This window comes from Barbatula barbatula (genome assembly GCF_947034865.1).
Source record: "Barbatula barbatula genome assembly, chromosome: 25".
Taxonomy (NCBI): Eukaryota; Metazoa; Chordata; class Actinopteri; order Cypriniformes; family Nemacheilidae; genus Barbatula; species Barbatula barbatula.
The window spans coordinates 9,123,535-9,144,263 of NC_136788.1; the positions used below are offsets into that span (position 1 = coordinate 9,123,535).

Genomic DNA, 20,729 nt, shown 5'->3' on the forward strand with positions numbered 1-20,729 from the left:
TCTCTCTCACACTTACTCTCTCACACTCTCTCTCACACACACACTCTCTCTTTCACACACACACTCTCTCTCTCTCACACACACTCTCTCTCTCACACACACTCTCTCTCTCTCTCTCTCTCTCTCACACACACTCTCTCTCACACTCTCCCACACTCTCTCTCTCACACACACTCTCTCTCTCTCACACTCTCTCTCTCTCTCTCTCTCTCTCTCTCTCACACTTACTCTCTCACTCTCTCACACACTCTCTCTCTCACACTTACTCTCTCACTCTCTCACACACACTCTCTCTCACACACACTCTCTCTCTCTCACACACTCTCTCTCTCTCTCACACACACACTCTCTCTCTCTCACACACACTCTCTCTCTCTCACACACTCTCTCTCTCTCTCTCTCACACTTACTCTCTCACTCTCTCACACACTCTCTCTCTCACATTTTCTCCCTCTCCCTCTGCAGGTTGTTTGGAGAGACTCATCCAGTCGAGTCCATATCTGTGTTTCAATGTCAACAGCGCATGTCATACTCTGAGGCAATTCAGCAAAACTTTGAACCCTGTAAAGTTGGTGATCCATTCGGACCCACGTAAGATCACACATTCACAACATCCTGTTTACAAACTGACCTACAAACTGTCTACAGTAGATGAGCGTGATTCATCGCCTGTATACTATTCACAGATGGTGGACATGCTGGTTTAAAGTGACCCTGAAGATCCCAGATGTGTGGAGAGGAAGAGAGGTACATTTGAGATGGGAGAGCGACGGAGAGGGAATGGTGTGGCGGGATCAACGTCCGGTTCAGGTGAAAATTCACTGCTGTATTTGATTCTTTGTTGAACAAATCATTATTTTGCATTAAGTGCGTTTTGTGCTGTTTTTGAAGGGTTTGACCAAAGAAGGCGAGAAGACTAGTTATGTTCTGACTGAGTGCTTGAAGGACAATGAACCTCATAGGTTTGTGTAAATTAAGGAATAATTTTACTTATATCTGCAGGATCCTGATGTACTTTCATTTGTTTTAATGCCATGTTACAGCATTGATCTTTACGTTGAACTGGCATGTAATGGACTCTTTGGAGCCGGACAAGGCTCCATGGTAGCAGCCCCAGACCCAAACAGGAAGTTCACTCTCCAGAAGGCCGAGCTTGTCATTTTCAATCGGGATGTGAGGGAGCTTCTCACTGACTTTGAGATGCTCGTTGATATTGTCAAAGTATGTCGCCAAAGATCTGTTTTTGTTTTATATTGACATTGAATGAATCCTCATATACTCTACTAACCAAACAGCGTTATATTTTGCACAGTTGCTAGGGGAAGGAGAACAGCGTGGATACCAGGCCCTGTTCACAGCCAATGAGATGGTGAATCTGTGTGACCCAGCCGATCCCAGTTCATTTGCCTCCTCCCGGAGCCTAGCTCAGAAATTTTTTTCTCAGAAAAATGGTGAAAGCCAGCACGTGGTGCATGCCATGGGTCACTGTCATATTGACACCGGTACCTTTATAAACAATTATTTTTTTCATAACTTGTAATAAAGAATGAGTTATTGTTGTTCATTCACACAGCTGTGTGTGATGCACAGGATGTTGTTTAATGTGTTGGATGCTGTTTTAAGCGTGGCTGTGGCCGTATGAAGAGACCATCAGAAAATGTGCTCGCAGCTGGGTCACTGTCATCAGACTGATGGAGAAGAACCCGGAGTTTGTCTTCACATGCTCACAGGTATGTTTTTAACTTCTGTTACAGATCAGTTTTTCTTTAATTGATGCGTTCTACATATAACCCGTTTGTGTGTGTGCAGGCACAACAGTTTGAATGGGTGAAAAGCTGGTACCCCGATCTGTTCTCGGAGATCAAGCACTTTGTTCAGAAAGGCAGATTTATTCCAGTTGGAGGTACATGGGTAGAGATGGTAATACTAATTTTAGTGCTTATTTTATCATACTTTTATGAGTGACATGCACTGATATTTCTTGTTTCTTACACTAAACACAGTAGGGAAAAAATCTGAGACCATTTCAAAAGCTGAGACCATTTTTTGTTATTTTGAATTCGCTATTTATAGGTATGTGTTTGGTAAATAAGAATTTTTGTTTCATTTATATATATATATATATATATATATATATATATATATATATATATATATATATATATATATATATATATTCATATATCCATATATCGTCAAAGCAACAGAAAAGATGCTCTGTGTTTTTTCAGACCTCAAATTGTGCAAAGAAAACAATTCACTTTCAAGCAATACAATCGTAATATTTGTACATGTAGGAAAAGTTCAAAAATAAAAGCATTATGTGATAATCTCCATTTTTATCACAGTTTTCATGTGTCTTTTCATTCTGTTAGTCTTTCACATTGCTTTATGTCACTCCTGAGGTTTGATTTTGTTGAAATTCAACAGACACTGGGCTGGAATGGACACATTAAATGAACATTTGCAAATACTTTTTAACACTGGTGTATGTGTATGAATGCAATTAAATGTATTTGGTCTGTTCTTTTTTTGTTTAGGATGGAAATTTGCCATCTGGGGAATCAATGGTCAGACAGTTTCTACATGGCCAGAATTTCTTTAAGGAAGAATTCGGACAATATTGTAAAGAGGTAAAAGCTTAAATTCACTCCAGAAATTGTGCCATTAAAAGTCAATTAAAATGTCTGTTTCATTCTCTCTTTGTTTTTAATGCTATAGTGTGTCTTTTATCCACAGTAACTAACATTGTGTGCAAGCTGTTTTCAGTATGATGTGTTTGGGTCATGAGCTGCAGGTGCAATAGGGTTATCTCATAAGCACCATTCCTTCAAATGAATGTTCTTGAAATCCCTTCATACACTACATAATCATTCTTTTGGGGAACAAAACAAATGGAGTAAAAACTCATCTAAAAGCTCATATCTTCTCTCGTTCAGATAAATCGAGACACAACCCACAGATGAGCCTTGAGAAGAAACAAAGAGAGGGAGAGACAATACCAAGACAGACTATAGAAGCATTAAAGGGACAGTCCACCCAAAAATACTAATTCTGTCAAAATCTTTCATCTGTGGAACACAAAAGACGATATTTTGAGAAATGTCTCTGTGGTTTTGTGTCCACACAATGGGGGTCAATGTTGTTTGGTTACCAATAGGGATGTAACGGTATCAAAATCTCACTGTATGATAATACCTTGGTATAAAGCCCACAGTATGATGTTTTTTTTAGATATTTAAAATGACAAATGATGACGTACCATAAGCATCTTCTTTTCTTTATGCTCTTATCATAACTGTTGCTTAGAGGTATGTGTTATTGGTCAAATGACCTAAAAATCCCTTTTATAAAATAAAATAATTGCACCAGATGGACCTTGCCAAAGGTAACATCTATTATTATTTCAAACATCATGACAGTCATGTGACCACGATAATAATAATGAGACAATTTTGCTATTTGCTAACACATTATCGATAATAGTTACATCCCTGGTTACCAACATTCTTCAAAATATCTCTTTTTGTGTTCTGCAGTAGAAAGTCATTAAGATTTGCTTTAACACAAAGGTGATGATGAAATTATGAAAGAATAATAAAATAAAAAATCATCTTTAACTTAGATATTTAAAAGAATGTGAGACGCGCATGTACAAACACACAGTTGTGGTCTTTAAACTTTATATACACAATCGCTTGCTTTGCAAAGATATATTATATTATATTATCCAGATATAATAGACAAACAAAAGGGATCATTTCTTAAATTTTCTCTTTAGTTTCATTACAGCCATATAGCATGGTTCACCATGAGCAAGTCATTTATAGGGCCGGGGGGCATTCTCATATGCGTGAACATCTTCCAGGAGTACAGTCATATAATGGTTCTAGGGATCTTTAAGCTCCCAAACAAGCCAAATGAAACCGCTATATAACAAACCAGACACACCCCGCATGTATTAACTCACTGCTCCCCATATGTTTCACACAGTTCTGGTTGCCAGACACATTCGGTTACTCCGCTCAGCTCCCTCAGATCATGAAAGGCTGTGGAATCACACGATTTCTCACTCAAAAGCTGAGCTGGAACCTTGTTAACACATTTCCGGTACGTTCCGACCACAACAGTACCATTTCTGAGGAATTTGCATTTATAAAAGCCTTTATTACAGTCATGTATGAGAATAACATAAATCTCTTTCTCCACCAGCACAACACATTCTATTGGGAGGGCATTGATGGCTCGCAAGTTCTGACTCACTTTCCTCCCGGTAACTCTTATGAGATGAAGGGCAAAGTGGAAGATGTATGTACAGTACGCAGACATGTGAGGCATCATTTGCGAACTCTCTCTTGTAAACACTTTCTTACCGTATCTATCTCACCAGTTGATTAACACAGTGAAGAACAACAAAGATAAGGGCCGAGCCAATCACAGCGCAGTATTGTTTGGTTTTGGAGATGGGGGCGGCGGCCCCACACAGCTGATGATTGACCGTCTGGAACGTGTGCGGGATACAGACGGCCTCCCAAAGTCAGTTTCCTTTTTGTCTGTGGATGTGACATTTCCTGTTTTTTACTCAAGGGCAGAAAGTATGGATGACGTTATATGTTCCATGCCTGAGTGAGTCTGCTTTCGTGCGAATTTCTGATTGTGATTTGTCATCCAGGGTTCAGGTGTCCAGTCCTGATCTCCTGTTTTCTCAGCTGGAGTCAGATTCAGCCCTCTTGTGCACGTGGGTTGGCGAGCTCTTCCTCGAACTGCACAACGGCACATATACCACTCAAGCAAAGGTCAATGATTCAGCTATAAACACACCCTCTTTTTGACCAAACACTTTTTTGTGGCCTTGGGTTCAGAAGTAATTTTCCAACGCAGAAGGGACCTCAAAAGTGAAGTTCAGGGAAAAGTGAAAATGGTGTTATTTACTCAGTCTCATGTTATTTAAAAACTTTGACTTTTTTCGTATCCAGAACACAAAAGAACACGAAATGAAGAACATTGGTAACCGAACAACGGCGGTAGCCATTGACTTGCTTTGGTTTTGTGGCCACAAAATAGAAGTGAATGGGTACCGCCGGTGTTCGGTTACCAACATTTTTCTTTTGTGTTCTGCAGAAGATAGAAAGTCATACAGGTTTGAAATGACAAGAGTGTGCAATTTTCATGTGAACCGTCATTTTAAAGGTCCAGTGTGTGAGATTTAGCGGCATCTAGCGGTGAGGTTGCCAATTGTAACCAATGGATCACCCCTCCCTTTCGAAGCACTAGGGTGGCTGACACAGAACTAAGATGTCGTCACGTTTCCGCTTCTTTGCCGGAGATACACATTTATGAAAGGGGCTCTGTAGAGCATTTTGTCCATTTAGGGCTACTGTAGAAACAACATTGCAAAGAGGAGATAGATAGAAATAGCTAAGTTAATAAAAACATAAAGCACACCTCTGATAGTTATGTATATAATATTGGATTTCCAAAAATGACACATTGGACCTTAAATGCAAAAGTACATTCTGTTGTAAAATATGACATGGTTTTTCTATGATATTACCCCTTTAAAAAAAAGTTTGTGTGCTGTAGATAAAGTTAGGAAATCGCCAGTGCGAAGCTCTTCTTCATGATATAGAGGTGGCCAGCTGTCTGGCTTTGTGCAGGAGGGAAAACTTCACATACCCTGCATGCAAACTTCAAGAACTGTGGCGGTAAGTACTCAAGCGTGAGACGCTCTGATGATGTGTACAGATCAAATTCCTGAGTAACCTGAAGATGAAGATCATTATTATTATAGATTGCTTCTACTCAACCAGTTTCATGATGTTATTCCTGGAAGCTGTATTGAGATGGTTGTTGAGGATGCATTGAAGTACTATGACGGTAAACCACAGTCCGTTTTTATTTATGTACACAATCTCTTCAACCATAAAGACATATTGTCATTGTTTTTTATGTCCTAATGTCTATCAAAATCTGTACTGTAGGACTCTTTCTTCTGTGGAAGTTGTATGATGACAGAATGTTTATTTTTGAGTGAACTATACCACAATGACCGTAACGTCAGATGAAGTTAACTGTCTTTTCAGAGATACGCACCGCAGGGTTCAAACTTCTTCTCGCTGCGTGTGAGTCACTGCACTCTGATCCTCCTCACACAACATCGTCCAACATGGCTGTGCTTAACACTTTGCCTTGGGAGCGAACCGAGGTCATATCACTACCAGGGGAGGAACTCAAAACAAGATTAGGTACTCCTCAGACAATAGACAACATTGTGCCGATGACCTTACACACAATCTCCTACTCGTGGAAGGTTTTTTAATAAACAGCCCATGGCATTCTGGTTCCTTGTTTGTTGCTGCAGCATTGGTGCGAGTTCCAAGCGTGGGGGTTTCTCCAGTAATAGACACAGCTGAGTCTGTCCCTCCTGTTTCTGTCACAACAATGGTACCTTATTCTCCTTGAGGTTTTGCATTTATCTGTGCATTTGCTTTTGACTTTTCATGACCTCTCTTTGCGTTTCAGGACGATGGGAGCATTCAGATGGAGAATGGCCTTTTGAAGGCGGTGATAGACAGAGCAGGTCGATTGATATCTGTGCTTTTAGCGCAGACGAACAGGTAAATCATACCGGAGGGCTTTAATCATCAATCTTAATCATAGTCATGCCTTAAAGAGACAGTTCCCCCAAAAACAAATATTCCGTCATCATATTCTCAACCTCTTTCTTTCTGCAGAAGACATTTTGAAGAACGTTGGTAACCCATTCACTTCTATGGGATGGACCAGAACCAATGGTAAAGTGAATGGGTGCCGTCGCTGTTTGGTTACCAACATTCTTCGAAATGTCTTCTTTTGTGTTTGAGGCGAGTAAACAATGGGCAAACTATCACTTTAGATTAAACAAGTGGACCAAATGTGACAATTTTATGTTTTTATCAGAGTTACAAAAGTTGGGTATTGCAAATGGTTAACTGATAGCATTGGTTAAACAACTTGCTAACTGTTGGCTGGCTTAACTGGTTGTTCGCCTACATCTCGTAGGGAAGCCATATCAGAAGGTTGCTTCGCGAATCAGTTCACTTTGTTTGATGATGTACCTCTGTACTGGGATGCTTGGGATGTGATGGACTATCACCTTCAGACAAGGTGAGTTTGTGTCTTCTCAATTTTCTTTTAGCTCTTTAAAGGAATAGTTCACCCATAAATAAAAAGGCCGTCATCATTTATTAGCCCTCATGTCGTTCAAACCCTGTCTATGATTCTTTCATCTGTGGAACACAAAAGATGATATTTTAAGAGTCAATAGGGGTCAATGTTGTTTGTTTACCAACATTCTTCAAAAGACCTTCTTCTGTGTTCTGCAGACGAGAGAAAGTCATACAGGTTTGAATTAATGCTGGTTGAGTCACAGGGTGTGTGATCCATTGTGAACCCAACTTTGAACCCATTTTCACAGGAAGCCTGTAATTGACATCATCGAACCTGCCAAAGTGGTGAGCTCAGGAGGAATCCGAGGAAGCGTTTCCTTCTCACTTAGAATCAGTAACAAGAGCACGATTACACAAGAGATCGTCCTGGATGCTTGCTGCCCCTATATCAAATTTAACACACAGGTGAACTTCTTTATTACAGCTGTTTTTGTTATCTGAAATATGACATTTGGTGAAGCGTAACTTATATCTTGTTTTCAGGTGGACTGGGAAGAAGCACACAAGTTTTTAAAAGTGGAGTTCCCCGTGCAGGTGCGCAACCCGAGCGCTACCTACGAGATCCAGTTTGGACACCTGCAGCGGCCTACGCATAGAAACACCTCATGGGATTGGGCTCGCTTTGAGGTAACATGAGAGTCCTTTATAAACAAGTCAGCCCAATCTTTTACCATTATGTACACTGAAATGATGAAAAATGGCGTCATACATTTACCTAGAAACTTCTCCGATGCATTTGCACATTACAAAGGCTTTGTGAATAACAAAGTTAACTGTTTCAATTAAAAACGGGATATTGTACTTGGGCATGGGTCTCAAACTCGGTTCCTGGAGGGCCACAGCTCTGCACAGTTTAGCTCCAACCAGCTCTAAACCACACCTGCTTGGAAGTTTCTTGTAATCCTGAAGATGTTGATCAGCTGAATCAGGTTTGTTTGAATAGGGTTGGAGCTAAACTGTGCAGAGCTGTGGCCCTCCAGGAACTGAGTTTGAGACCCATGTGCTAGGGCGTGTACTTGTACTGTCTTAATGTTTAATGTCTTTTCCGAGAACATTATATCATGCATGAACTCATGGTTTATTAGGTGTGGGCTCACAAATGGGCGGATCTGTCTGAGCACGGGTTTGGTGTAGCTCTTCTCAACAACTGTAAATACGGCCACGCCATCCATCAAAACATCATGACCATGTCTCTGTAAGTTACCCAAGAACAAATACAAAATCATTCTCACAAAAAGGAGTAAGATACTTTTGGGTGGGTGTTCATGAGGCAAATTCTGGTGTTTGGGAGTTGCAATTGGAAATAAAAATACGCCTTGTCTCCTTTTTACCCACAGGCTCCGTGCCCCGAAATCCCCTGATGCCAATGCAGATATGGGCAGTCATCAGTTCACCTATGCGCTAATGCCACACACCGGTGGGTGCATCTCATAGCCAAAAGCAAATAATTTCCAGACAAAACAATGAGTATAACCCTGATTTGTCTGAAAAAAGGCCCCTTCCAGGAATCTTCGGTTATACAGTCTGCTTATAACCTCAACTACCCACTCCGCCTGTATAACGCTGTCATTTCTGAATCCTGGAGCGCGTTCTCTGTAACCTCGCCCGCGGTCATCCTGGAGACCATCAAACAGGTGCCCACCCTTATGATTGTGACCTCTCCCAACAGACTGACTGGTACCAGTGTGTCAACAGATTTCCTTTTTGCTTGCAGGTGGAAGGAAAGAAAAATGTCGTCCTTGTACGCCTGTACGAGTCTCACGGAAGCTCGGTGACGGCCATTCTGTCCACATCCCTTCCGGTGAAAGAGGCCTGGCAGTGAGTGTACAATACATAACCTTACAAGGCTTTGTTGTTGTAATGTCACTCTTCCTAAAGGAACCATAAATTAAAAATCTGTCTTCATTTACATATCCTCTATTCGGTTGTTCCAAATCTGTATGAATTTCTTTGTTCTGTTAAACACAGAGAAAGTGTTTTTTCCTACTTTGGTAGTCAATTGGGTAGTCAATTGTGGCCAAGAACTATTTGGTTACAGGCATTTTTCCAAATATCTTTCTGTGTTTATCAGAACAAAGACATTTATACAGGTTTGAAACATCAGTAAATGATGACAGACGTTTTATATTGGGGTGAACTGTCCCTCTAATTTTCTGAACTTTGTTTAACAGTTGTGATCTCCTGGAGCGACCTGATCCCAGTATTCCTGTCTCAAAGACAGCCTCTGGAATATCCTTGACTTTCAGACCCTTCCAGATCAGATCTCTTCTCTTAATGTTACAGTGAGCAGCATTCAAATTCTACATTATTTGTAAACCAAACGTACATTTCCAAAACATTTTAAAGTTAAAATGTAAGTTTGCATACAATTCAAACCCATGTGACAGATTTAGTTAAAATTGTCTACAAATAAGAAGAAAATAATAAAAATGCTTTTGATATTTATATATCTTCAAATTATCATTGTTTGTATTTATTTTGAAAACTTTTATATAGGATATAAAACGATTTAAACAAATGGCAATACATGAAAATACTTTTGTCTTAAAAGACAAAAATATAAAGACATTCCTTTTTTGTTGATTTATCGTCTTTTACTTTTTCTTCAGTTGTGTATAAAGGTCTCACAGATTATAAAAACAAGGGTGCACTGATAAACCATTGTTTGGAAATGCATCATGTGTTATGGCCTCGGCTGCTTTTCCGCTTTGCCTTTTCTAAAGCAAAATCAAGAGAAAGACCAAATAAACATCTTGACACAAGACAAAGAACACCCTTATTGAACAAATCAATACCTTTTGTGGTGCTTTTCCTGCGGATGGCAGATTTATTTTTGGATTTACTTGCGATCTCTTGCTTTTTATTTTGGCCTGTAGTTCCTGTCCCTAGAAAAGTAAGCAAGACAATGAAAACTAAAAGCGACTGTACAAATGGTTAAAGTGAGATTCAGACCTGCTGTGCCGCTCCTGCGTGTGATTGGTCTTTTGGTTTCTTCTGCATCGATCGTCTTTTCATCGATTTTCTGTCTTTTTGAGCCACGCTCTGACCTGGATGTTTTTGTTTCCTTCTTTATATTTTTGATCTGCTTTTGCTTAACAGGCATTTTATTTGCGACGTCACCCGTGCGTTTCTTCTTGGCTTTCTAGTGTTTAGATGATAAATCAATCAACAGATTGAAGAAAGTGATCCAGATTATTAGTAAATCTAGATAAGACCACTCACCTTTGAATCTGTATAATCGTGATCATGCTTCTGTACTTTCCTTTTTCCTCCTTTGGGAGATTTGAAATCTAATGGAAGGATATATCTAATTATCTGTGTGGATTACAACCAGCGGCAGGTGTTTTAATGCAAAATTATTTATAACGTTACCTTTGGGGACCATAGGACCAGGATCACCCTAAAGCAAAGCAAGCAGTGAAACATACGTGCATTATATACTATAATCTATAGTGTAGGTTTGATAATAGCAAACGTGTTCCTACTGTAAACCACATTGTCCTTCCGTTGCGGTCTCTTATTGATTTCATTCCATCCACACCGTAACATTGCATCCAGGCTATAATGATTGCATAGTTTGACGTTTGGGGGTCATAACCTTTTCCACCTACAAAATAGATGATGCTTTGTTAATAAAATAGATGGATGCTTACCTGCAACTTCAACTCAAAGCTTTTATACTGGTGATCGCTTATTGTCTTATTTTGGCCACATCCCCAGAGGAGGAAAGCAAGTAAAACAAACACAAAAAATCTTTGTTATTCTCTGCATTATACCTTAAAACACTTTAGTTGTTAGTAGTTATTTAAGCTAAAATGGCATGAATACAATTAAAAAACATTGTGAACACATCTTAAAAATAACACCAACCCAGTTTGACCACCTCTAATGGAACAGTGTGACACAGAGAGAGAAGATCTGGGGTCTCAATCTTAATTGTATCTGCGGTCTGAAAGAAATAAAGCAAAGCATTGATTCATGTCAAACGGTCTGACTATAAATAACACTAGAATTTCCGCTTTGACCTTCTTATCTTCGTCCTTTAGCTCGAGACCCTGCAGTACTGTCCTGGCGTTCTCGAACGGGGGGATTCGTGTTCTAAAAAGAAAAAATGTTAAACAATGAGTTCCATTTTATCATTGGAATGACTAAAACTGACACGACCGCAGATTATTATAGAGGACAAAGGTTCTATGTTTTCGTGTAAAATTTAATTTGCAGATTGCTCACGAGTCACGACTGGACAATGTGCTTTTATTCTCTCTGCTGAAATATATTTAATGTGATGGACAAGATCCTTTTAAGCACGAGGAGGCAAATATTGGAGAGTAAATATAAAACCGTACCTGTACAAAATTTCTGCTCGAAGATAGTTTCCAACCCCGTTGAAATACTTCTGATTTAAGAGCGCTTCACAGATGGGCCGGTCAAAGGCCTTGTCCGACAGATTTGAATGAACATTCTCTCTAATAAAAAAAAACTTTTAATATTTTGTCACCACATAAACACACCGATTTGTGCTTCAATTTGACTCTTTCACATGCTTCACTCCAACATCCCACAATGCAACTATTGCGTTTAAGAATGTTGATATGGGAAAGGGTCTTTGAGAAGCAGGTGGTCTCGTCCCTCACCTGAAGCTTTCGTATTCAAACATAATACACGGTCCCCTGTCTGCTTGCCAGTTTCCATTTGGTTGCCAGCCTCCAAATCTGCGCGGATCCACAAAACTCAGAACTTGGTGTGGGGTCTCATTAGTGTAGAACCGCAGATGGGCGTGTTTCGGAAGTTCATCCAACCCGGTGAAGCGAAAAGAACCTGACATTCCAAACCGGAAAACCACATCCATGGGCTGCTGCGATATATTTTTATCAACCTTGCTTTTTCTGTGGTCATCGTCGTTTTTTATGGGCGTGAGCGTGAGGCGTATCTCTTTTCCTCTAGACTGGGCTTTGATGCGATAGGCGTCGCAGCAGAACGGCACCTCGGGACATTTGCTTACTTCTGATTTCTCCACAGGACCAGTGAACACAACACCCTCACATATCCTGTTGACAAACAGGCTGGCCAAATGGAGCTCAGGACCCTCCGGCATTCTTTTGTAGGAAATCAAGACAGGCTGTGAAAATATAAACATAAGAAATGCAAGGTCGTGTGTTCGATCGCGGCGGATTGCACATATTTGGAAACAAATGTATAGGATGATGCAATGTAAGTTGCTTTGGATAAAATCGCCTGCCAAATGCGTAAATGTATGAAATGCAGATGTTGTGTATTCAAAGTTTCCACATTTCAGGTAGTCAAAATTCATTTCAGTCAAAAGAAAGAAGTAAAAGTTATTGTCAACTCAAGACATCGCAAACTTGTGCACCTTAAACAAAACTCAATTTTGACTTCATACCATAAATCAAGTAATTTCTCAGACTTAGATTACTTGTGCGATGTGTGGTAAAAAACCAAAGTAAACACAAATGTTCAGTTTGGTCATTTTAGTAATTATGTAGCCTACAGGGAGTGCATTAAGGGCGTGGGGTGTAACCTTTTTTTAAGATCTTTATACACTATTCATCAGACTGTAGCCTACTTTGTTGCATAAGCATGCATGCATACAAAAAATCGGAAAACATATCTGACAAACACATCCGTCAATAACGTAGTGTGTGTATAGTTCACTTAAGAGTCTTTAGACAGTCTGTTATTTGTGATAAAGCAAAATCACGTGTTACAAAAGTCTTCTGCAAGTGCTGTTACCACCACAGGCTTCACTAAAAAGCGCACGATTGGAGTCGCTTAGCAACGTGAGTTAGCAAACAAAATATTAGCATTTTCCTGCAGCACGATTAGCAAATGTCATCGGCTTCGATCATATTCAGTGAATCGAAACGTGCAAATCAAACTCACCTTGGCTCCTAAAGCTTGTTATATCATACCGGACATTAGAGAGCTGTTCCCTGATGCTTATCAAACAGAAATCGGTGCATCATGGGAGATGTAGTTCATTGGCAGATCGCCGGGATCAGTAGTCTTACATTCTTCAGTAGAAAGCTCTAAACTCCAGATTCAATTCTTGACCGGGTAAAGTCTACATACAAGTAATGCAATAAACAACTAAGTTAAAATACTGTCACTGGGAAATGAAACTAAATATTTGAAAAACTTTTTTTTATTGTGCATTCATATGAATCAAAATGCAGTTGATTTTAATTTAAGCCATAATAACTAAAAATATACAGCTAACTAACTCAATAAAAACATAACATAAAACAAAAATGGAACCAAACTCTCAATTCTGGGTATTACTGAAACATACATCAACATTAGACTCATACACAATCATAAAAAAATCATGATGCAGTCAATTAATTTTATTGAGAAATAATACTGACAAAGAATAAAATACAATTTTAATATATACAAAAATCTATATTATTTTGAATAATAAATGTGCTAAAATAATCATTGAGAGTGATGAAAGACAAATGTGAATAAAAATTATACATCAGGTTGATTTAGAAAACCTTGGTTTTTAATTACATGAGTCATTGGTAGCCAAACCCAAGACTAAGCAAATTCAGGCCATTATTTATAGACCGGAAGAGTCTGTTTCATATTAATTTCCACCCTGTATGTAACCAGATGTCTTGTCCCGGCTCAACAGCAGTTCACTCATCAAAGAGACCAAGACCAAGCACAAACATCTGTAGATAACAAACCCTTCAATATGTTGCAATTTAATGTTACAAAAACAGTTCATTTATACATTAAAAAGTCAGATTCAGTTCACATAAACATGAATATTTAAACAATTCAGCAAAGGATCATCACTGCAACGAATTCATGATAGCCTGTGCTTGTTTAAGTTCTGCAAATCAAACAAAAAACAAGAAACTTAATCTTATTTGGTCGTAAAACAATAAGAAATGCATAATAAAATATAACAGAGCATTAATATTGGATGTATATTAACTCTTGAATTCTTCTCACCTGTTAACAGTACTCTGAACTTGTCAGCTGTGATAGAGACAACAGTGGTCTCTGTTGAGCCTGTCTCTGGGTCCTGTGCCTGAAGCCTGAGCTGAACGGTGGGCTCATTGACTTCCTTTAATTCACTGGAGCTCAGGGTGTAATCCACCCTCCAGTTCACCGCTTCCAGATGACCCACTAACACACAAAGTAGATTTGTGGTATTACCATCATTCACATCTACCATTCGCAACGACGCAATTGTAATGCGCTAATTTTGGGCATCTTTTGTGGAATACTCACAGCGTAGACTGCTCTCTCTTAGCTTCTCCTGTAGAGCACCGTGTTTATCCTCGTATGATCTACACAATCCTGTTGTGTGCTCTTAAAAAAAAGTATAAAAACTACGTTTAAACTCTTCATAGAAAGAATTTGAGACCAACCCTACTATAAGCCTTTCATTAATATATTTTTAAAGATGACAGGTTGGGTTGTGGAAGCACATTGGCGAGACTTGTTGTCTATGTGGTCCTTTGGATAAATATAAAACAGGATTATACTTATATAATTATATGGATACTCACCTTTGGGTAGGCCAAGTTGCTGTAGTTCACTAGAGAGAGATTCACTATCTACATCATGCTTTGCAGCACTGGACAAAATAAAACTCAAGACGGCAATACTGGCTTTGATATCTCCACTCTCTGTATTAAAACATGAGAAAAATAAGTTATATAAATTTGTATGTTTGTATTTTGTCCATCAAATGAGTTATTGTATTTAAAAGAACAAAGGTTCATGATCACACGATGCAAAATGTTTGTCACCTATATCTATAATTACATTAAATCTATAATGTAATTTGATTGACAGCTTATTGTCATATTTAACTAGTAAAAATGCAATTACAGAAATTATGATATGTGAGTGGTGACATCGCTGTTAATATCAATTAGTACTTGTGAAAATGTATATACTGATATTGTTTTTAGAAATTCCTTTCCTGTAATCAATATTGCATTTTTTGTAAAAATGTAATTGTTGACACGACAAAGTCATATTCTAAGAATGAATGTATGTCAGTTTGGCCTGTCACTCACCAAATTTGGCGTCTGACGTCAGTTTTGAAACTTTGTCATACTACAAACAAATAATAAAACCGTTTTTAGTATTGTGACTCAGTAATGCACGTCAAATATGACTCGTGTATCCAATATTGTCTTACATCGATGCCATCATCAAGAAGATCTTTAATGACTTGCACACAGAGAAGTTTCATCTTGACACTAGACTGTAAAGAACAGTAAAACCGACAACTTTAATACTTCTTTTATTGCTGTTATTTGGAGAAGTCTGTCGATGCATAAACAACACACGTTTGACAAATCGCACTTACCACTCTTGCTAGGGTGCTTATTTCTGCAAGGACCCAGTCAGGACAGTCCAGATCTCCACAAAATCGGAACCGCTTTAAAGAATAAAAGGGTTCAAATGTGTGCTTGTTTTCTACTGTTCTTAATATTACAACAGATGATTAGCGCTAGCTATCCACTAGCTATAATGCGCGACTTTTAATAAAACAGAAAAAGACAATCTAAAGCAAGAATAAGAAATAAAATATTTACCATTTTGACATGTATTTGATGAAGACTAGTCAGTCAGCTGCTCTTTCCTGTGCTAACGCTGGAGATTCTACGGCAAGTCGTTCAGGACATTATAGCGATTTAAAAACGCGAAACGCGGAGAAACTAATAACGAATTTACGTATACCGTTTTTCGTATGCTATTCATATCATTGTTTATGTATTTGTTTGCAGTAGATGTTTTTATATTTGAGCTATTTTGCCTTATATAACAATTTGCAGTAAAAAAACAACACGTATACTTTACATAATGAAACATTGTATAGCCTAGTTTTCCAATTCAATTCTAAATTTCATGTTGGTTGATTTTTATGCACATTAAAATATTTAGGCTACATTTGCCCTGTTTTAAAAAAGGAAATCCTTCTTTACCTGCGTTAAAGGTGCAGTTTGAAAGAATTTTGCAGTAAATTATCCCAAAACCACTAGTCAGTGCTTCATATTTTGTTCAGATGAGTACTTACAATATCTTAAATGTTTTATAAATCATGAGAAAATCGCCATTATAAATTCGCATTTCAATGACGTCATAACCGCGTTACCTTTTCTTACCGCCTTTTACTGACGTATGACAAAAGTTGGTCGTGTCTTGTTTCGGAAGGCCGCGTACTCCGGAGGTCTCATTTGGCTGTCTCGTTTCATTAAAGCAGGTGGGACACTCCGTATGCACCCTTTTAATGCGACATGCTTTCACAAGAATTCGGAGGACACATGGAGTATCCTTCTTTGCTAGAGATAACCCACAATTATTTGCGCCGGCCAATGTCTGTTATTTGAATAAATTGCACTAGCTGCACCTTCAATTCAATATGTGGTGTTTAAATGTTAACAGTTTACGAATTTTCATATATAAAACAGTAAGGCAAAGAATGGTAAATTTGTTTAACTCTTTTGGCATTGTTAAGGGTAGAAGTAACCAACTTTTTACCTCTTAAAATCATGAAGAAATCAGTTTAATTGTTGTTTAATTGTAACAATTGTTGTTATAATTGCTTCCAATGTTTCCTCATCTGTAAGTCGCTTTGGATAAAAGCGTCTGCTAAATGACTAAATGTAAATGTAAATGTAATTAATTTGACCGGTGTGCGAGTGCAACGTGCTTTTCTGCCAGTATATTCTACAAAGGACGTCTCGGTTAATACTAAATTGAGAATCCTCCATATACAGCATCAAATTAGTGGATGATACCTCTGGAGGACACAAGGACGCAGTCTTACGAAAGGAGACACAGCTAGTGTCATGGACAAATGCGGAAGTGGTGTCTAGCGTCTAGCAAGCCACTAGCTTGTTTCGAGCAGTCACTTATTTATGGCCCACAATTATACGCAGCATTGATAAAATTTTATTACTTTACCTCGTCCGCTTACATGATTTCTCGTTACCGACTCATTGATGGCCATCAGCGGTGGAGTTGACAACAGGTCCCATCATTCAACGCTCCTTCACAGCATCATCAAGCTACGCCATTAGCTGTGTCTCATTTCGTAAGGCTGCATCCTTGTGTCCTTCGGAGGTCTCATCTTCTAAAGGATGCGGCCAACGGAAAAATCTCATTTTAGAATTAAACAAAACGTCCTTCGTAAGACATACATGGCAGAAAAGGAAATAGGAATGACCATGTTGCTATGAAAACATGTTGCACTTGAACACCTGTCAAATTAATTAAAATGACGCAGTCTTCTGAAAAGAGACACTAATGGCGTAGCTTGATGATGCTGTGAATGAGCGTTAAATGATGGGACCTGTATACTCCTCATGTGCTCCGAATTCATGTGAAAGTAGGTCGCATTACAAGGGTGCCTACGGAGTGTCCTACCTGCTAGACAGCCTCGATGACGTAAGAGGCTTCACATGAGACCTCAGGGGACACAGCTTTCCGAAATGAGGCACAGCTATCGTTGTTTTGATCGTGCATCCTAGTGGCGGTTTATACAAACTGTGGCTTTAACTTCTGTTCTGCAAAACAATCTAGCCTATACATAGATAGATTTACGAAAACTTTAGACGAAGCTGATGTGTTCACACCTACTTCATGCTAATTTATTTTTGAACACTAGTTAAAGGAAGTCAAGAAAACAATCAAATATAGAATACACTAGATGTATTAATATATTGGTAAATACTGCACATAATGTTTGTGCATTGATGTAAATGCAATGTGCAATTATATTACAGTACCCAATGCATTCTTATTCTATTCATTTATACAATTTACGAGAAATGGTTTGAAGCAGCCAGTGGCGTTGCTAGGCCCTTTTTAGGGGAGCTAAAGCCCCCTTAAAGTTCTATCTTAGCCCCCCTAAAATATGGTGAGTAATTATGTACTCTGTACAAGAATTCGACATCGCTTTATAGTCCCCGGCCTCTTATTATAAAAAACGGCGGCATGCTGCCTTATTTAGCCCATTCTTCAGTGAGTTCACAGAGTGGAGTGAACGTCATAAGCAGAGCACAAGGTGTGTGCATTAACATGACATCTGCATCTTTGCCATTCTTTGTTATAAATGCAGTTTATATAATATGATGCAGGAGCGATACCCTTTATCCACTGTTAAAAGTTTCACCCCTTGTTACACTGTTGACTGTAATGATTCTGCCTTCTCTTGTCTTGATGTTCTTGTCTAGTGGCAGAATCATGACAGACCCACTCGTTTGGTGTGGAGAGAAACATATTATTGTCAATCAGGACATGTGCGTTCTCTCCAGTCTCGTCGTTGGCCCCGCCCCTCTCGTTCCTAGTATTGCTTTCCACGTGTCATTCCCCACACCTGCCCATATCTCCTTTGTTAATTTCCCTATTTAAAGCCCTCTTGTCCCTAGTGCCCTTTGTTTATGTGTGTTACCTTACTTTGACTACACAAGTGTTACACTAAGTGAAACTTATTAGAAATCGTGTTTCTATGGGCATTTAAAGTGGAAAAATGACAATTTCTCCCAAATACTACAGTAGCATGAGGCCATATATGGTGTGCATATAGTGTGGGATGCTTTTATTCAAACCTACCATTAGTTCTTATAGTAGGAAAGCATGTTTTTCAAAACGCTATACTACGCTTTCAAAAGCCATTTCACAGTTAAACTTGTACAAACTTGTGTTACTGTATTAAAATCATGTATTTGCCTTTTATAGCTAATCATTTCTCTCCAAGTGGTGCTCGCTGCAGAGCATATGGGCGGACGTTAGACGTCCAGCGAGGAGGAGCTACAGATCCAGCGAGGAGGAGCTACTGTATGGAAGCAAATAAGAGACATAATGTTTTGAAATTTAATAGCCAATGAATACTTGAGTTTGAATTATTTTACTTTGGAAACCTTGTATCTGAATTTATTTGTTTCGAATTTACCTCTATGAAATTTAAATATGAAAATTCTTGATTTCCATTTTAAAAACTGGAATTTAATGCTCACAAATTCAGATACAAAACAAAATCAACTTACAGAATTTCAGATAAAATACATTCAGGTTGATCAAATTCGATTGCTCTTATTCAGATCTAAAATTTCAAGTTAATATTTTTCAAAGAAAACATATGTCTAATTCGACTGCTCAAATTCAGATCGAAAAATTCAAGTTAAATATTCACACGGTAACATCCGGGCTACCCAGGATAGGAAAAACAGTTGAGCCCAGAGCCCGTCTGCAATTGAACCGAACCATTGAACCGAACCATTGAACCGAACAATTGAACCGAACCAATGAACCGAACCATTGAACCGAACAATTGAACCGAACCAATGAACCGACGTCGGGCGGCCTATCAGAGAACGTCAACCTGACTGTCTGTCATGATCCAAGAAGAGGCAAAGTCACGTATATTAAACCTGTAAAGAAGATGACTTCTTACGACAAGCCGTTTTGACATAAAAACCTTGGGTTTGACTATCCATAAAATATATTTTAGATAGTTTTAAATGTATTTCGACGAGTCATAATTGTAATTTCACTAGTCAAATTGATAATTAGAGATATCTGCATTTATAATTGCGCTAGTAAGAAATATTATTCGAGATATCTGTAAATATGTTTTGACCAGTCAAAACTCTATTTTAGATATCTGTAATGACCTCATAGATATCTAAAATTATCGCGTCACAAATACGCAAAGTATTTAAAGATATCTCTAATTCAGTTTCGACTAGTCACAATTATATTTTAAGATATCTGAATCGTGCCTGCTCCTAGTCGAATCTGCTGTTGTGTGACGTGAGACTTAATCTCCTCAGCTCCTCCCCCACGCCAAAACCAAAAGCGCAACGGCTAATGCTATCACCTTGGCTTCATCGGAACACAGCAAAGGAGACAACAGGCTAGTTTTTTAAAAACGGATGTCAATGGGTTTTGTTCGCTTTTACGCTTTCTCTTAAAGACCCTTCGATCTAACTAAAATAAGGGTTTCTTATCTATGCCAGAGCCCCTCCTTATACCTAGTGCTAACGGCTAACAACAGTAGACAGCGTTTGTAACTTGTCAAGGAGAGAAAAGAACTGAATGAAGTACTTAAGGGATTATTAAATCATATATGGAGGCAGTCATGTATGCATAGCGCTGAGATTTTAATTGCAGTCATATTACAAAGCAGACCAAACAATGTGTAATATTCAATAAAGACAAAGATCAGCAAACTGCTCGTTTTGTTGTAATTTATTTTTTATATATTTTTTGAAGAGACATGAGTGAAAAACATTGCAATTATATACCAAAACGTGAAAAAGTACAAATAAGCACGTGATAGACAAGAATGTTGCATATATGGCACTTCAATCATGACCTGCTGGCACTGAGATCCGAATCGGCAAATTTCTGATCACAAGTCCAACGCTCTAACCACTAGGCCACAGACACCTATACAGATGTCTCGTTCTCGCTTCTCAGGGAACCGAGGTTACGAAAGTAACCGGAGACGTTATCCTGCTG

At 38.6% G+C, this 20,729-nt stretch overlaps 3 protein-coding genes across 7 annotated transcripts; 1 reads left to right on the top strand and 2 right to left on the bottom strand.

Annotated features, from left to right (window-relative positions):
• Window positions 1–469: 469 nt before the first annotated feature.
• On the top strand, window positions 470–9,667 carry man2c1 (mannosidase, alpha, class 2C, member 1). The gene is made up of 25 exons (XM_079450801.1): window positions 470–591; window positions 687–810; window positions 892–962; window positions 1,044–1,221; window positions 1,313–1,502; window positions 1,624–1,730; window positions 1,810–1,920; window positions 2,541–2,633; window positions 3,994–4,110; window positions 4,213–4,308; window positions 4,391–4,536; window positions 4,673–4,796; window positions 5,584–5,705; window positions 5,792–5,877; window positions 6,084–6,245; window positions 6,362–6,444; window positions 6,523–6,617; window positions 7,042–7,146; window positions 7,457–7,613; window positions 7,692–7,835; window positions 8,294–8,403; window positions 8,546–8,625; window positions 8,703–8,842; window positions 8,923–9,026; window positions 9,380–9,667. Exons 1-25 carry the CDS (start codon window positions 524–526, stop codon window positions 9,492–9,494), a joined length of 2,928 nt encoding a protein of 975 aa, XP_079306927.1. The 5' UTR covers window positions 470–523; the 3' UTR covers window positions 9,495–9,667.
• Window positions 8,947–13,220, bottom strand: neil1 (nei-like DNA glycosylase 1). Of its 4 annotated transcripts, none has more exons than XM_079450805.1 (11): window positions 13,110–13,206; window positions 11,843–12,327; window positions 11,555–11,674; window positions 11,234–11,306; window positions 11,079–11,157; window positions 10,694–10,815; window positions 10,581–10,608; window positions 10,431–10,498; window positions 10,165–10,350; window positions 10,004–10,093; window positions 8,947–9,080 (listed from the first exon to the last, which is right to left on the bottom strand). In XM_079450805.1, the coding sequence occupies exons 2-11, from the start codon at window positions 12,301–12,303 to the stop codon at window positions 9,072–9,074; spliced, it is 1,236 nt and encodes a 411-aa protein (XP_079306931.1). In that variant the 5' UTR covers window positions 12,304–12,327; window positions 13,110–13,206; the 3' UTR covers window positions 8,947–9,071. The 4 variants fall into 4 exon arrangements, with proteins under 4 accessions (XP_079306931.1, XP_079306929.1, XP_079306930.1 ...); XM_079450803.1 differs by lacking the exon at window positions 8,947–9,080 and adding an exon at window positions 9,657–9,925 and having other exon boundaries at window positions 10,161–10,350; window positions 13,110–13,217; XM_079450804.1 differs by lacking the exon at window positions 8,947–9,080 and adding an exon at window positions 9,787–9,925 and having other exon boundaries at window positions 10,004–10,087; window positions 10,161–10,350; window positions 13,110–13,220.
• Window positions 13,221–13,558: 338 nt separating this feature from the next.
• Window positions 13,559–15,870, bottom strand: commd4 (COMM domain containing 4). Of its 2 annotated transcripts, none has more exons than XM_079449508.1 (8): window positions 15,797–15,870; window positions 15,568–15,639; window positions 15,397–15,462; window positions 15,272–15,311; window positions 14,756–14,875; window positions 14,475–14,555; window positions 14,193–14,369; window positions 13,559–14,070 (listed from the first exon to the last, which is right to left on the bottom strand). In XM_079449508.1, exons 1-8 carry the CDS (start codon window positions 15,797–15,799, stop codon window positions 14,030–14,032), a joined length of 600 nt encoding a protein of 199 aa, XP_079305634.1. In that variant the 5' UTR covers window positions 15,800–15,870; the 3' UTR covers window positions 13,559–14,029. The 2 variants fall into 2 exon arrangements, with proteins under 2 accessions (XP_079305634.1, XP_079305635.1); XM_079449509.1 differs by having other exon boundaries at window positions 13,898–14,070; window positions 15,397–15,487; window positions 15,797–15,865.
• Window positions 15,871–20,729: the final 4,859 nt, after the last annotated feature.

Bases quoted from the DNA above. Each gene is read 5' to 3' on its own strand.
- neil1 (XM_079450802.1), bottom strand. From the start codon at position 12,303: ATGCCGGAGGGTCCTGAGCTCCATTTGGCCAGCCTGTTTGTCAACAGG. The intron at 10,816-11,078 runs GTTGGTGTTATT...TCTATTTTGTAG, and splicing joins ATTAGAGGTGGTCAAACTGG to GTGGAAAAGGTTATGACCCC. The intron at 10,351-10,430 runs GTGAGTGGTCTT...TCTAAACACTAG, and splicing joins ACGATTATACAGATTCAAAG to AAAGCCAAGAAGAAACGCAC.
- commd4 (XM_079449508.1), bottom strand. The intron at 15,312-15,396 runs GTAAGACAATAT...ATTTGTTTGTAG, and splicing joins TTCTTGATGATGGCATCGAT to TATGACAAAGTTTCAAAACT. The intron at 14,370-14,474 runs GTGAGTATTCCA...TTTGTGTGTTAG, and splicing joins AAGAGAGAGCAGTCTACGCT to TGGGTCATCTGGAAGCGGTG.
- man2c1 (XM_079450801.1), top strand. From the start codon at position 524: ATGTCATACTCTGAGGCAATTCAGCAAAACTTTGAACCCTGTAAAGTT. The intron at 1,921-2,540 runs GTAATACTAATT...TTTTTTGTTTAG, and splicing joins GAGGTACATGGGTAGAGATG to GATGGAAATTTGCCATCTGG. The intron at 8,843-8,922 runs GTGCCCACCCTT...TTTTGCTTGCAG, and splicing joins TCCTGGAGACCATCAAACAG to GTGGAAGGAAAGAAAAATGT.